The sequence below is a fragment of the Hetaerina americana genome, unplaced genomic scaffold (genome assembly GCF_022747635.1).
Source record: "Hetaerina americana unplaced genomic scaffold, ioHetAmer1.1.p SCAF_3, whole genome shotgun sequence".
NCBI classification, from domain to species: Eukaryota; Metazoa; Arthropoda; class Insecta; order Odonata; family Calopterygidae; genus Hetaerina; species Hetaerina americana.
In genome coordinates, this window is record NW_027286874.1 from 65,979,644 (window position 1) to 65,995,435 (window position 15,792).

General features: G+C 38.6%; 1 protein-coding gene across 1 annotated transcript in view; it reads right to left on the minus strand.

Moving 5' to 3' along the window:
* The window catches only part of SLO2 (slowpoke 2), a 180,610-nt gene that overhangs the window by 60,782 nt on the left and 104,036 nt on the right, over nucleotides 1-15,792 (minus strand). The window contains exons 8-9 of the mRNA XM_071587132.1: nucleotides 4,344-4,527; nucleotides 1,072-1,236 (exon numbers count right to left, since the gene is read on the minus strand). Of these exons, the coding sequence (XP_071443233.1) occupies nucleotides 1,072-1,236; nucleotides 4,344-4,527 (349 nt within the window). The remainder of the gene's footprint in view (nucleotides 1-1,071; nucleotides 1,237-4,343; nucleotides 4,528-15,792) is intronic.

Genomic DNA, 15,792 nt, shown 5'->3' on the forward strand with positions numbered 1-15,792 from the left:
CCTTTGTCTCCTCTCCACATATTTATTAAATGTGAATTATCTAGATTAAATATTAAAATTTAAAAAATTGTCGATCGATCACAAATTTTCCTCGCAGAACAGGTCATCCGTGAGGTATTAATTTAATATGAGGCTCATAATTCCAACAGAAAACACGAGTCAAAGTTACCTCTAATCTTCTGCTACCCTTGGATATGATTTAGTTTTATAATGAAAAGATTATTCCAATTAAATTTAAAAAAATACAGAGCAATAAAGCGAGAACTGCCGGAGAAAATAAGAAATATGTTTCAGTTAAAAAAGTGAGACTCGTTTAAAAAAAGTACTACCGCTGAACGAGTGTAATTAGTCGAACAAGTCATCCATAAATACAAGAGGAAATCTACGACCACCAATTTAAAAATACAATTTAAAAATTGAGTGGGTTCAAAAATGCATATTCTTAAATCTATATTTAATGACTAGGAAAACACTGAAATTAACCGATGTAATGGCAATATGTTAGTAAAAACGAGGAAAACAATGACTCTACCGAGTTACACCTCTTTAGATTCATTTACATCACTAGTCTTAAACGATAAGCGACGTGCAAACGCTTTCTAGGAATAGAATTTTAGTTCACAGAGAGTAAACCCGACAAGGTTTCCTATTTCTAAGTCCTGATTCAGGGTTCCAAAACACGAGTTTTTTTATTTTCAATCCAGAAGACAATAATACAATGTTTTCAAAGATATTTTGAAATAAATACCTTCATTTTTCATATAAATTATGCCCAGAGTGCACAATTAGATATATTATAAGGATAATTCATTTCACGTATAATTCTTTTTAATACCTCCCTCGGTTTTCTCAATCTCCTTCTGTTTCGATTGGTGCTATAATTCTAATGAATGATCAAAGGTCATCTGTGCACATCAGAATCATGGTAGTTTTCTAAAAATGTATTTTTAAGACAATGTGATGACCCACCGTTGCTTCGCACTCTATACTTTGCCAAGAAATTTCAATAAGAGCCCGAAGCAGCATCAAAGTCCCACTCGAGACTGGCCTTTCCCTCCTGAATCACCTTACCTGTAACAGCGGGTGTGCGTAAAATTCGTTGAGAAAGTCCATTATGGTGTCCGCGTGCAGCGTCGTGCTGCACACTACAACATGCTTCTCGGACTGCGCCCGGTGAGACGAATAACTACCCCCGAGTTTCTGCCGCTCCATCCACGTGAAGGCCAGCTGCTCGAACTGCAAAAGAAACTCTGGTAACGTGGATCCTGCCGCGTATGCATGTACATACACCAATGTATCAGTTATAATTCGTAACTGTAAATCTAAATCCACACGATAGCTCCCAAACGTTTTTTATCCAGTCCAGTACATCCAGTACATGACCAAAACGACGAGTTTTGGTCATGTACTGGACGAGAAAGACTGGGATAGCTACATGTACAGGTAATGAAATGCAACAAGTTTAAGATAAATGGATAATAAGACTATCACTATATGGTCAATAAAAATGTTAAACAAAGAAACAAATAACTAGTATGTTAAACAAGGAAAAATCGAGCGTCAACATTTTAGAAAAAAAGGAAAGAAAAATTATCACTTCCTTCGAAAATAGGAAACAGGTGTTAACTCCTTTTATTATCCGTAGCTAAGACAAGAAAAATCTAAAGAAAAAAATGAAATCTATACGTGTGTAATACGTAATGATATTGTGGTTTAATCGTAAAAGAATATGCAATCTAGCAACTCCAGGAACTGACAGTAGTGATCGAGTACCGTTTATCGACCACTAAAATCTCTGTTAATAGGTTAAAGTAATAATATTACGAGCTTGAACATAAAAAATGAGTATAATATGATAAAAAATGAAAATAATGTAAATATATGGTGAATTGTTTTACCATAATTTACACGTCCAAATTCTAAGCACCTAACCCTGTTTCTTCGTAATCAAATTGGCAAGTAAATTTCGGTCTCTGGCTGACATACGACATGCACATGCGTAGACGCACTATTCGGAAATCTAAGGCATTTTGTGAAATAGAAAGGGTGAAAGTTAGTTTTCAAAATGGATTAAACGTGATGACTGGTATCAAAGTCGAGTTTTGGAGTAAAACGTCCAACGCACAGAGCGAAATTCGCCATTGCTATGTTTTTCCTCATGCTCATTGTTTATTTAACTTTTACATGCATGTGCTTATTTAAATTCATATAGTTTCATGTTTTATTCATTTCATTAGTTTCATTTCATATTCACTCAATATTTTCATTCACAATTCATTCTACATTCATTCCATTTTTTTTTAATTTGATCTGCTACTATAAAATTCAGGTATTAAATATTAATAACCATTTCCAAAACAAAATGTAAAATATTGCTCTGGCAAGTTAAACAGATTTTGATTCTTAGGAACATCCTTTCGTATATTCACGTGTTATATGTGCATGCATAATGTATGTACATGAATATAAATATATATTTCATAATCACATCCAATAATAACAGAAGTGCTATTGCTCTCTAAGGAACATTAAGCTCACGTTCAAGGGCTAGGGCTTAGCTTGTGAATATGTATGGAATAAGACAATTTACAGATGAGAACACGCACCAGTTTCTTTCGAATAAATGAGGTTTCCTAAAACCATTTCAGACCATCAAATACTACCCTCTGAACAGGTAACAAAAATAAATTTTAATTTTACAAAAGTCGACGAGGTGAGAGGAGGAGTGTTCTCAAAAGATGGGAGTGCAAGAGGGGGGGGAGGGGAACGGGAACTTTGGGAACACAAATTAACGAGAGCGACAAAAAAAAGGACCTACTCCTTCGTTTTTTTTCTCTCTCTCTCTCCTCTCTCTCCCTCCCCCTCTCATCCATTTCTACTTCCATTCCCTTCGACCAAGGTGAAAGAAAATAATTAACTTACATCTCCCCGTCTTTGGTCTCGACAAGGAAAAAGAAAAAAATCCTCGCGGACGAGGCTGAGTGGGGTGTGAGGGAGGGATGGGGGAGCTCCGAAAGCAAGGTGGGAGAATTAGAATGAGGGAAACTCGTGAAAAAAAAGGGATACGGGAGGAAGGCAAAGGAGCTACTCGAAAATCTGGTTGGAGGAGGTGTTTGGGAAAGTAGAGGAGACGTCAACGGAAACCTCGACCTCTCACTCCGTCCGCGCCTTCATGTTGAGTGTGTGGCGTCTGCCTCTCTCTCTCTCTCAGCTCGCCGTGCGTCATCCGACTCCTTCCCGTTTATCCATAAGATTTTCACTTCGGATTGCTCCGTGGTGGCACCCTGATGACCCCCTCACTCCCAAACGACGACTTACGCGGCTATGCATAGCTCACCCCTGCGACTCCGGAAGACTTGGAAAACTGAAATACCTGCCTGTATGTGCATGCACTATACATAAAGTTAACAAGATAGCAGAAAATTAAATTTCTGGACGATGAATTGTATCATTAAGAATATGTTTACTCTTGATTGAACAATATAGATTTGAAATAATAAATTGAGTACATAAAGGCATACAAGTGTGTTGTTTTATTTTCACTCAATTGCACCGATCCACTGATAAATGTTTCATTTGAATTCGGCGGGGATTAAGAATATAAAACGCAATAGAGATAAAAGCACTGGATATTTTGCCTACCACCAATAGTTTCCTTTATCATAGTGGAGTGTTAGTTTAAGGCTAACCTTCTTAAAATTCGCGGGTTTACTAATGGACTCCGTTTCAAGGCTCAATCTTAGGTAAAAAATGCTCGCTGTAGACGTAATGTCGTGATTCCGTGTCGAGAATCGTTATTTATTTCGTATATTTACGCACGCAATACAACAGGCGTGTGCATGGAGACCTTTTACAAATCGCCATGACGGATATTTTCAACGGAAATGACCAACTTCGATACCTTCATCAGACTACGTAACTTTGTTGACATTATTAGCTATTGATGGTAATAACCTTTTAATAATTGATTCCAGTAGCATTCTTTATTTTCACCTCCTTGTTTCAAAATGTTTAATGCCATCTTCAGATAATGGTAGCGTAATTACTTTGAAGACATCCGTGGCATTTAGTTGTTGATAGCTTTATTCTGCCTCCGGAAAGTTTCCATCGCGTATGTTATTTTGTTGGAAATGGAATGGAAATGTTGGAAATGGGTCGTGGAACTAAAGTATTCTAGTGGGAATGAATAGCACAAAAACATATCTACCTTCTAAATATTAATGACTGTAGTGGGACCAAATCTTTCTCAGGAATAATGTCCCATTCTGAGTTTCCTTTCTCGTCCTTTTCCCATGAATGCAGGGAACTCACGACGTGGGAAGATTTGCCCACGGTCAACTAACCTGCGTCGGGAGAACGATGAGCGCGACGCATATCATGATGACCATGAAGAGCTGCGATGGCCAAATATCCGGCACAAAGTCTCCGTACCCGACCGTCGAGAAGGTCACCACGACGTAGTAGGTGGACTGGAATAGGTTGAGGTGTCTGTGGCCAGCCCTTTGGAAGTGCTGGATGCCGCAAACGCTGAAAAAATAAAAAGTGCACGCCGACATTTATTTTAACTTTATAATGGAGGGTCATCCTACCACCATGCCAATAAAGTTAAAGGGACTTTGGAAAGTTGAGGCATTGTTTTTAAAAAACTGACTGGCATTACGAGAAGATAGTTTTTATTTCACTCAGATTTTTTACCGTCCGGGATAATCATCCCTTATTCGTTATGCCACGCGTGTTTGTTACATTTATTTTTAATTTATTCCAGAATTCCCTACCACTGATTCTGCCTATCTAAGGCTTTCTCTAATGCAAAATTCTGTTATTCATACATAAAATGAAAGGAGCTATTTATATTTATTATTCAATACGTTTATGTACATTGATAAGAGGGCTGTTCAATTAAGAGCGATCATTTAATTTTTAATCGCATATATAGTATATAGTGAAAATATTCAATGTTCCGTTATTTTTTTAACCTAACGTGCATTGTTTTTGTTGAACAATGGTCAATAATTTGACTCCAGTATTGCGTCAGCGAAAACTGTTGCAATTTAATAAAATGTTAGGTTCGCGAATGGAAACGATGGAGGAAACGCTGGACGCTGAACTGAAATATTGCTTCCTCTTGAATAAATCGTTCCCCGAGGACTATGTACGTGCTGCTACAAAAGGCTTGTAGAGAGTTTGATCTTCCATGTAGATCGACTAGAATGTAGTTATTAAACTCTTTAAAGAAGGAAGACAATAATTTCAAAGGACGGTGGATCCGGTGCTCCAGTCACTGGCCTTACGGAAGTAGACGTTAACACTGATCCTGCCATTGTGGGAGAAGATCAAATCAATGGAGCCAGCACCACGTTTACATTACACATAAAGTTAGCAATTCAGCATAAAATGAAATTTCTGCACAATAAATAGTGGAATTAAAAAAATGTTCATCATTTAAAAATAAAGGATTTTATATAATAATTTGAATTGATAAGGCATGCAAGTATGAACAATAACATAATATATGGTAAACTAGTGTTTAGCTAGAGGTTAATCCACGCGATATTTTATAGTTATTGGGAGTTTCCAAAATGAATACATCTAATGAGAATAGCGCAGTAGTTACCTTGAGGACATCACAGATGGTCAATATTCCTCCGTGATTCCGATGTACCTTCACTAGCAATTAGAATTCCCAGGGACCCTACCAACAGAATGCACATATTACCGAGGACTCGAAACTCACGCCGATTGGCACTAACAGGTGGGAGCGTTACTCATAGGGATAAACCGACAATACAGGTACAGCTAAAATGTACGATATTTCACCCTAGTCGGTTCACTTCACTGCCTTATTTCACACAGGAACGGGTGACCACCGAAAAATCATGCAGTGACATCAAAAATTGAAACCTAACTCCTAACGAATTACTTCCTGGTTCAAAACTGCAATTACTTGGTCATCAATAGTAATGCTTCAATTCCACCATGTCACGCCTGCACCTTCACCTTTGACTTTTGCGATCAGCTAGGTATTCGAAAAAATCCCTATGGAATCAAAGACATTGTTAGGCATTGCGACCATCTTTGCATTAACATTTTTTCATAACTTGACTTGTCTTACATTTCTATGGGTTACTAATATAAGGCATAATTTTGATGTTCTACGCATGGGAATGACACCCTGCCACACATCTAAGCGATGGCTTACAGGGTACAATGTAGATTTATTTCTAGTAAATAATTTCAGCATTGTCTCAAAAATGCTCTTAATGCCATACAAACACTACGGAATGAGGTGTGACGTCAGATTAAAAACGTCGCCTTTCATTTAGTTTTATAAATGTTTACCTTCAGTTTCCCAAAAGAACGGGTTCTCCATTTAGGGGTTATGACGCGGGAGGGAGGCATACGGGAGTTGCTAATGGAGCTGCATTAATGCTAGTTTCCAGCAAAGGAATTGCTTAATGATGACACGGAGACCAGACAAAGAGGCTTTTTCTACAATGCTCACACTTCTCCCGTCCTAAGTGAATTCGCGTAGGGTAAGTGCAACGTTGAAAGCCCTCGTATAACTTCCCCTCAGTAAAGATTGACTATATATCGTCGTCGTGCTAGCCCTGATCTTCAAAAGAGCGCCTGTTACATTAACAAAAGCCCATTAGATAATATGTTTACTATAACCGCGTCGCATCAGCTAGTGTTGTTAGATATTGCTCCGAGAAGAGAGTAAGTGTGTGCTGGGGTATGCCGGAAGAATTAGGTTGGGAGCCTCTTCAGTCACGAAGAAAGAAGGCAAGACTAATCCTATCAAAAGGTAAAGTACATCCAAGTTAATTAGCGACACTGAGGTCTACATTACATCAACATAGGGGACCAGGAGGATAAAATTAAAGTGATAGATGCCACCATCGACTGATTAAAGCACTCGTTCTTCCCTCGAACGACATTTAATCATAGCAAAATCAAAATCTACACTAATCTTGAATTTTAAATTCAAAAAGCTACATTTAAAGCTTCCCTCAAACTCCTATCATTCATTTTATGGCGCAGACAAAATATATACTTGTAAGTGCAGTTGAGTTTTTGTTTTTTGTGCAAATGTATATTATATAAATTTCTTAATAAGTGCAAATTTCTTCATAAAAGGTTGGAATCTCTAATAAGCACCCCTTCTCGCATAAGGAGGGTACCTATTCTAAATTAAATAGCTTTACTATTTCTCAATCATTATATCGGAAGAACATCCGATGAAAAGGGTACTGATATGTTTGGGGGGAGGGTCGTAAGAGCTATCAAGGAATTACTCCCCGAGAACTTTTTTCGGGCAATTTACTCGCCACCGCAATCAAATGCAAAGTTTCAGGCGTGATTTGGTGGAATTAGAACATAATAAATGGCCAAATAGTTGAAATGTTGTGCTAGAAATTAATTTATTTCGATCTAGGCTTAAAAGTACCTGAATAGCTGTCTGGTGATCCCAAATGCCATCTTAAACAGAGTTAATTTATCCTAAGAGGGGAGGGAGGGTGTCTTTAGATGGTTAGGTATAGAAGAATTTGGGAGAAAGGGTATGTTGACAGGGAGAGAAGGGGAAGGAGAGTGAGCATGTGAATTGACATTTCGAAAAACAATTTCTCATTACAAACAATTAAGTGCATCTTGGAGTGGTGCGTGACTGGTGTTCTGTGCCGATGCGTCATTTATAGAACACACTGGATGATGCCTGATATGACGGCACTTCCACTAACCAATGCGGTGGTGACCACAAGGTGGGAGGCAGGGGAAAGTGTCCGGTGTCCTGGGACGATTGGGGAGCCGTGCAGTCGTCGATCAGCCCCTTGGGGACGCGGGAGTGGAGGTGTTAGGGGTGCCGGGTGAAGGCCATGGAAAGGAGTGGAGGAACTAGGTTCGAACTGACTTTCACACTTTGGATGATTTCCAATTGCTTCAGAGCGTCAACTTTCCTGCCTTTACTTTGAACGTGGAGCACCTCGAAATTGAAATCGCAAGATTTCGTCCGAATCAGGCATTTGCCTATGGTTGACGTTATGTTTCCTAAGATTTTGATTCGGGCGTGGATATCCTTCCCCGTCTTACCTACTAGCTACCTCGGAAGTAACAAGATAATTCTTGTATACCACGATTCCTAGCCTTATCGGTGGAATGTTTGTCTTTGCATAAAATGTTTGGAGTTAAATGAAACTCGGACTGCCCCTTCGGGATTTCATTCTGCCCTTGGGAATTTCATTTGATATGAGTTTGTTGATAAAAGGATTATTACACCACTTACATCCAGCTGAATTGGGCTCTGCAAGGAAGGATGTACCGTTCCTATGAAGAGCGTATTTGTTTTTTTACAGAGCAGAGCATGGACGAGCTTCTCACTGCCACCATTTCACAACGCGATTCTCTTCTTAACTTAAACTTAATTGTTCCCGTTCGAAGTTAGTATAGGGCATCGGGATATTGATTAGTCCATCGACCGTTGAATCGAAGCCTGATAATTTATGAGATATCGGATGGCATGACTCATATGGAATTACTTGGCCCGTGTACGGGGGATTGGGGGGATTCCTGAAGATTGAATTAATGACTTTTTTTCGTGAATTTATGGCAAGGTTAAGAAAATTCACTCTTCCATTAACTCTGCCATAGTGAAATTGATGGAATTGCCGCTGAATTCAAAAATCGAGAGAAATTTGCCAAATGCCTAATACTTCTAGTTTGTCCTCACAGGATGTCATCGACACATCTAAACTAATATAACATGTTCTCCACGAGTTTGCTATTTGATTGAAACGTATTTTCTTTTTATTTTTCCTTCCTTTGAAATTTCAGCTCAGGGTGGGGAGAATGGCGAATACATCTCCGCCAAATTCCAGCAGTAAACAGCTACGGAGTTGTTTATTTGAATTACTACTTTCGATAAAATGCTATCTTTATTCAAAACTGCGATAGTTTGAATGAATATAGCACTTGTCAGTTGAGGGGTGACTTACCTCCCGATCATTAGACAGCGACCAGCTCCCACCGAAGTTTGTAGCATTTTTGATTAAAGGGGCCTATTCAAGATGGCCTTGAAGGTGATCGCTCACTGAGGGAGCTTAATCCCCAAAATTACTCATTGATCAGAAGCTAAGGTCACTTTTAAATTCATTTAGATGTGATGAAATAGGTATGTCGGATTAGTGATCGGGGAGTACATTTTCATTAATGGATTTGGATGACGATATTTTGTGACGACAACTTGAGCGTACGAACTGTATTGCCAAAAAAACGAAAGACATATATATTATACATATTTGTCGATTTGTCGTTTTTTATTGTATTTCCTGAATTTCGTCCGAATTTGATTTTCTGATTATCAATTTAGCAGTCGCGCACCCTATTTTACGCTGCCGTCAGTGCATGAAGCACGGCGTGCGGTGTGGTGCAAAAGTGCGGCAGCATAATTGGGTGATTTGAACTCATATCAGAAAGTTATGCCACCGCACCCTGTGTTACTGGCATTCATACTTCTGAAGGGACGTCAAAGAAGTATATTTGAATTTCTTGCCCGTCGAAAAAATGCTTATGCACTCGTATAACCCCTACCTTAGCCCTCAGGGGTGACCCAAGTTTACGCCCACTTGATATCAAACTATTCAAACACTCTTCAGGATGACCTAGTCCCTTCGAAAGGAAGCATTACGGAGCATTCATCGGCGAATGAGAACATGACTTTCCGCGGGAAACCAGCATTCAATTCATCTCAAGGAAGGACCGTGAGGAGGAGTGCTTAAATATCCATCGCTGCACGATCGGTGATCGTGGGGAGCTTGAAGTCTCCTTCCGCCATGAATTTTCGGCTCTTGCGTCTCGTTGGCCAGGTGTGGGAAGGGAGGGAGGCGGCGTAATGTGGGGAGGGTGTGGTGGGGATCGGTGAAATAGTTCGACAGGCAGCGCTGGTAGCGGTCGAGGCCCAAGGTGTCGGAGAGGGGATGCGAAATGGATTTCTCCCACCTTCGCTTCTCCCTCGGGAGATGGACCGCCATCGCGCTGTACTACGTCACTGACTATAACCGTCCATCCTCATAACCCTGACTCCTTAACTTCGTGGTTTTGTTGCCGTGAACGGTCCCTTGGGTGCAACCGCGATCTCCCCTAGAACATATTCTCCTCTACGAGGACCTCTGAGGCAGATTTCTTTCCTTGATTTAAAGCCTCCCTGCAATGAATGAATGTTCAAGTACAACTTTCCTCATTCCACACATAACATAACAAAATTAAACGTAAACACCCTTAAGTTTTAATTTAAGAATAGCTAAATTGAAAACTTAACTCAGAAACAACGATTATTACATTGTACTGATGGCTACGCGTGTAATTGTACGCGTGATCATTTATACATAAAAAATGAAAATTTATTTATAAGTGTATGTATAAGAGACTGGTGACCTTATGTCAGCCGCTGGGCTTGCGGTGGCTAAGGGGATATTATATAAGTGTCCGGAGATGTATTTAGTGATTTATTTTGCCGTGACTTTAAAGAATTGTTTGAGGACTTCAGGAAGTGAATTATTCTCTGATTACTTTCGATACATACAAATTAATCAAAAAAGCAATGCATATATTTCAAAGTTATATTATTTTTAAGGTAAAATTACCTTATTTGTCGACGTATCCTAAATATGACTACTAATGACTTATTCCGTGAGTGAAATTTTTCTCCAAGTGGACTTTTTCACATGCAATATAATAAGAAAGAGTAGTTAGAAAAATAAAACTTTTGTTTTCATTCATAAATAATAATAATAATATTTCATTTGCCAAATCATAAAAATGTATTTTTCACGTAATGTAATAGTAAAAATGCAATTTTCAGTGTTTATTGCCTAAAATAAATTAAAATGCCAATGTATCATCATCATTATATAATTATTAGATTGATAGACCGCAAAACGGATCTGCTTAAGATGAATTTTTCTGGGAACAGTAAAAGACAGAAATAGCTGCGACTCGCATCATTTAGGAAATCCATACTATCATCAAGAGGAAGAGACTTCATGAATAGATTTATTTTTGTTTTATTTTTTTTGTTGCCTCAGATACTGACCTATCCTAACACCTATTGCATTCTTTCCCAGAGTGTCTGTTTATTTTTCCTTTATTTTGTTTTCTACGTAGTTTATGTTCGTTTTTTTCTTGCTCCACATAGTAGAAATTTTTCATAGATACGTGACTATTTTGTTTTATTTGTTATTAAGATTTCTTTATTAATGATGATGGTCTCTTTTTCACTATTTAAAATCGTAATTTTTCATAGTTTTAAACGATAGAAATGGTTTGTAACCATCAGTCTTTCATGCATGGAATATGACCAGTACTCTTCGAATACTGTACATGACTGAATGTCTGATCTGGATGGATGCTCTGCCAATTATCTCGGCGGTGGTTTCTAGGATATCGTGTAAATGTCCATAACATATGCAATGCTATCGATACGCGATGCATGTAAAAAATTGCGGTAGGAAATCACTATTTTTATTATTTTGAAATAAATTCGACGTCAACAATTTAAGAGCCCTCTACGGTGATTTATTACATTTTATCCTCAAAATCATGATAGCTTATCACGGTCGTTATCTCGAATAGGAGGGATAATTTGTCAAAACCACGTCAAAAAAGTTATAGGAATCACTCAGCATTATGTATTTCGGAGATTTTTCGTGCATACTGCAGATTCTTTCACAATTTCACTGGATTTTTATCTGGACGGCTTTCGGCTAGATTTTTATCACGCTTAATCTCACACCAAATGGGCAAGAAAAATCCCCATTTTGATCACAGAAGTTTGTTAACGTTCAGCAACATACACACACACACCCACACAATCTTACCCTAAACAGTCTTTGGCTTGGATAGATCACACCCTCGAAAATCATTAAGTGCATTTACAGTCACGAGATTGGGGTCACAAAATACATTGGAGCTCAAGGACACTTTTGAATTGGTGAAAGTAGTCAACAATTTGAGAGTATGGAGGAAAAAACGCTGAGGCGTGACCATCTGGAATAGCAAAGTGAGTGAATATGCTGGTTTGGTAAAATGAAACGACCAAATACGAGAAGAGTCCCACTTGCGTCCACAGTTAAACATTTTGAACGATCACGTCAACTTTGAAAGTCGTAAATTGAAATGATAGATGGCACAGTAAGACAGAAAAACTGCGGAAGAATAGGAAAGAAATTACATATGAGATGATTTTATTGATGTGACGCATTACATTGGATTACATTCATTTCACAAATATTTTCACATGAAAATATAACCCACCCATTGTGAATGTTCATGCAGATATCTTGGAATACACGTATATAATATGGGACCCAAATGAGGTGGGACATATCAAAAAGATAGAAAAAGTGCAACGAAAGGCTACGAGATATGCACTTGGAAGGTACCAAAGGTCAGATAGTGTAACGGATATGTTGGGAATTCTGAAATAGGAGAGTTTGAAAAATAGAAGAAAAAGGAGTAGGTTAGCAGCGACGTATAGTAGAGTTAAAAATATCGAAGCGTGGGAAGTTTTATGGAAGGGGAGAGAAAAAACAAGTTTTAAGGGAAAAAGCGACCACAGTTTTAAAATAAAAAATAACACAAGAAACAAATAGGAAAATGTATTAACTTTTAAAAGAAGTATTGTTGAATGGAACCAGCAGCCTGGAGGGTTGTTTGAGCCCTTTCCATCAAATTTTATGAGTTTAATAATATATGTAAAACAGCCACTGGACAAAGGACTGGGCGATAAACTTTATTGGTTGGTGATTATTATTTTATTTATTAAAAATATTGTTCTGTACGTGATGTGGATGGCGTGAGAAGTTGAATGGTAAAAGTGTGTGATGTCTTAACAGTGCGTGATTTTGGAAGGAGTGTGATGTTGGACAGTGCGTTGTTTTGTATGGTGTGTAGCTGGGCCATGCGTGATGGTACAGGTACGGTCGGGAATTTTGAGAATCTTTTGAGTGTCATCATTATTTTTAATTTATTTGATTTCATACATGTTTTGGTTTTCGTGCATTTTAAGTGTGTATCACAAGGCCATTGTCGCAGGGCCATTTGCCTAATTATAACGAAATGTAAATAATAATATTATGTGCTACGTATATTATGTGTGGCTAACATGACATAATTGGCCAGTAGTGTCTTTAATGGAAACTTATTCATTATTCAAAAACCTTTTGTTGCCTTTTTAGGAGAAATGTCTGTTGTATTGGAAGGCGAATATAGTAAAGCGTCAATGATGACGGAACACGAAAACCTCGGAGTGGTTAAATACCACTCAAAAATCTTCATTAAGATATCGCGTATGAGTAGGAGAGAGGAAAACAGAATAACAGCATGCAAATATGGATTGACTTGACTGAGGGAGTTACCGAAACAGGTCAAGTTAAGTTGTATGAGTTATCAAGTTGGAAAAGAGAGAGAGGTCAGTGGTGAAAAGTCAACAGGTGGTCCAAGCGGCTCTGGAATGCATTGCATATAAGAGACTCAAAGAAAACAGAAGTGAATTAAATAACCAGCTAGATGTAAGGTGAAGAAACTCCGTTCAAGAAACTATAAAGTCATACGAGGCGCGCGATAGTTAATGAAAGCTATAAGAGAAGAAATTTAACGAAATTAGGAAGGGAAGTAACCGAACAGCTAATCAGGGAGCTTAATTAGCTAGCATTGTGACATCCTGAAGCTGTCCTACTTCCTTATACAAGGCTCCTGTCAACGAAGGACGGAATGGCTTCAACTCCTCTTCAACGAAAAGCGAATTCTGCAAAGAACGTTTCTTTGCAAATTACTCGATTACAATTGATGTTTACAGCGGCGGCACGGGTTTCAAATGATTTGATGATCGACGAGAGCTGGGCGTTTGATAGTGAAAAGACAATTTATATGACGGAGGCCACCATTACTGACTGCTGCTTCTGTTGAGGGGTACTTTCATCCTATCGATTGTTTTCAAGGAGTGAATGCGCATGTGTTGTGAAACACATAATTATCCAATTAATTGTTCTTAGTGTGGGTTAACCGAGTAGAAATTCAGTCTATTTCACTGGGTATACTATATTATACGTATAGCTGTATTGAGTTCTCATTAAAAAAAAACGTGTAAATTTTGTTTCTTTCCTGTAGCGTACTCCAAATGGGTTTTCTCCTTTCCTATCCTAATTTATCTCCTCTCGTTTTACTTACGCACATCTGATCTGCACATGCGATGATGACTCGGTGCTCTCAACCTATGATATATCCCTTCGATCCAAAGGGTGTCATATTCCACGCGGATGCTTTCATGAATAATTAATTCCTTGTTCGTAAGGGTGGATTCTTGGTGGTAATCACTTTGTTAAGAACGACCTCTTAAGATATTCTGCTCACGATGCTCGTCTATTTCCATTCAGCTCAGTTAATTCTTTCGAGGTAGTCGAAAGGTACTCCACTAGTTCAAATTACTCCAGCTCCCCTCTCTTTTCTAATAGAATTTTAGGTTTTTCCTTGTTGGTTTTCATTGTGATGTCGTGATGTATTGAACACAATACGCTCAAAGAGGCCTTATGGATTCCAAACCGTGATGAAATTCACGAACTGAAGCATTTAGATTTTTAAAAACGCAAAAAATGTAACCATAAAATATTTCTGTAATTAGTTTGATTTGGTAAGTCCTCAATGGACTCAAAGGCTTTGAAAATACCGATTACCAAATCCTACTCTCCAAACATATCATGATGTCTAAATAAGTTATGAATTTTTTAAAAGTCGTCCATCACATAAAGTAAAGTCACGAAATAAGAGCCACGTGAATGAATTACACAGATGATTTGGATGTTATTTAGGACCGGTTTGAGGAGAAAAATGTTATTGAATCCTTGAAAATAACTGCTGTCAATCAGCAGGCCCGAAGGGAAGGTCGATGTGTAATATCGAGTGACTGCCACATTACATCATTCGCCTAATCCTCATTTCGCCGTCTTTTTCCTTCTTCAATTTAAATTACTAGTTAATCTCCCCCCTCCCTCCCCCGGTGTTATTTAAAATAAAATCCTTCCGCTACACATCCCCTTTCAATCTCTGGGCTCTCTCTATCATCTCCTTTGCCCGCCGCATCCGTGGGCCGCCGGAGGGCAATCGTTTATCACCGACGCGCCGCCCGTTATCCGACTTGTGCAACATCCCTTCAGCCACCCCAATCACTCCCACAACACATTCCGATGCCACTCGGTCCCTCCATTTCCCTCATTCCACCTGCGACCATTGTGCAAGCAAATGCGAGGAATGCAACAGTGGAAAAGTGGTCCGCCCAGATCGACCCAGCCGAATGATTTTTTCAGTGCTAAATTTCTCGCCTTTGTGTGCGCATCAGCGAGTGACTCTGCTGAAGCTAACGTTTCGGCATTCCGCGCGGTTTATTTGAATTTTACGACTGTTGTTTTCGCTTTTCCGCAAAAATATTCTTGAAATTTAGCATCACTTGGGTCCTCTGGCCATCTTACCCTTTACCCCATCCACCGTTCCTCGATTCATGGGTTTTTGGCTGAACTTCCAGTCACCTATCATGCCACTGGTATACGATAAGAGGAAAATTTGTACATCGAAATCATTAGCAGAAATTTTAAATTTCAATGGAATTGTGACCCGAGGAGAGAAAAGCATGCATACGAGTACAAATTCAATGAAAGAAAAATTATTCAAAAATATTATAATACATTTTCTGAGTTCATGAGTTTGGATGATTATTGATCATGTTGTCATGGGGAGGATGAGCGAACA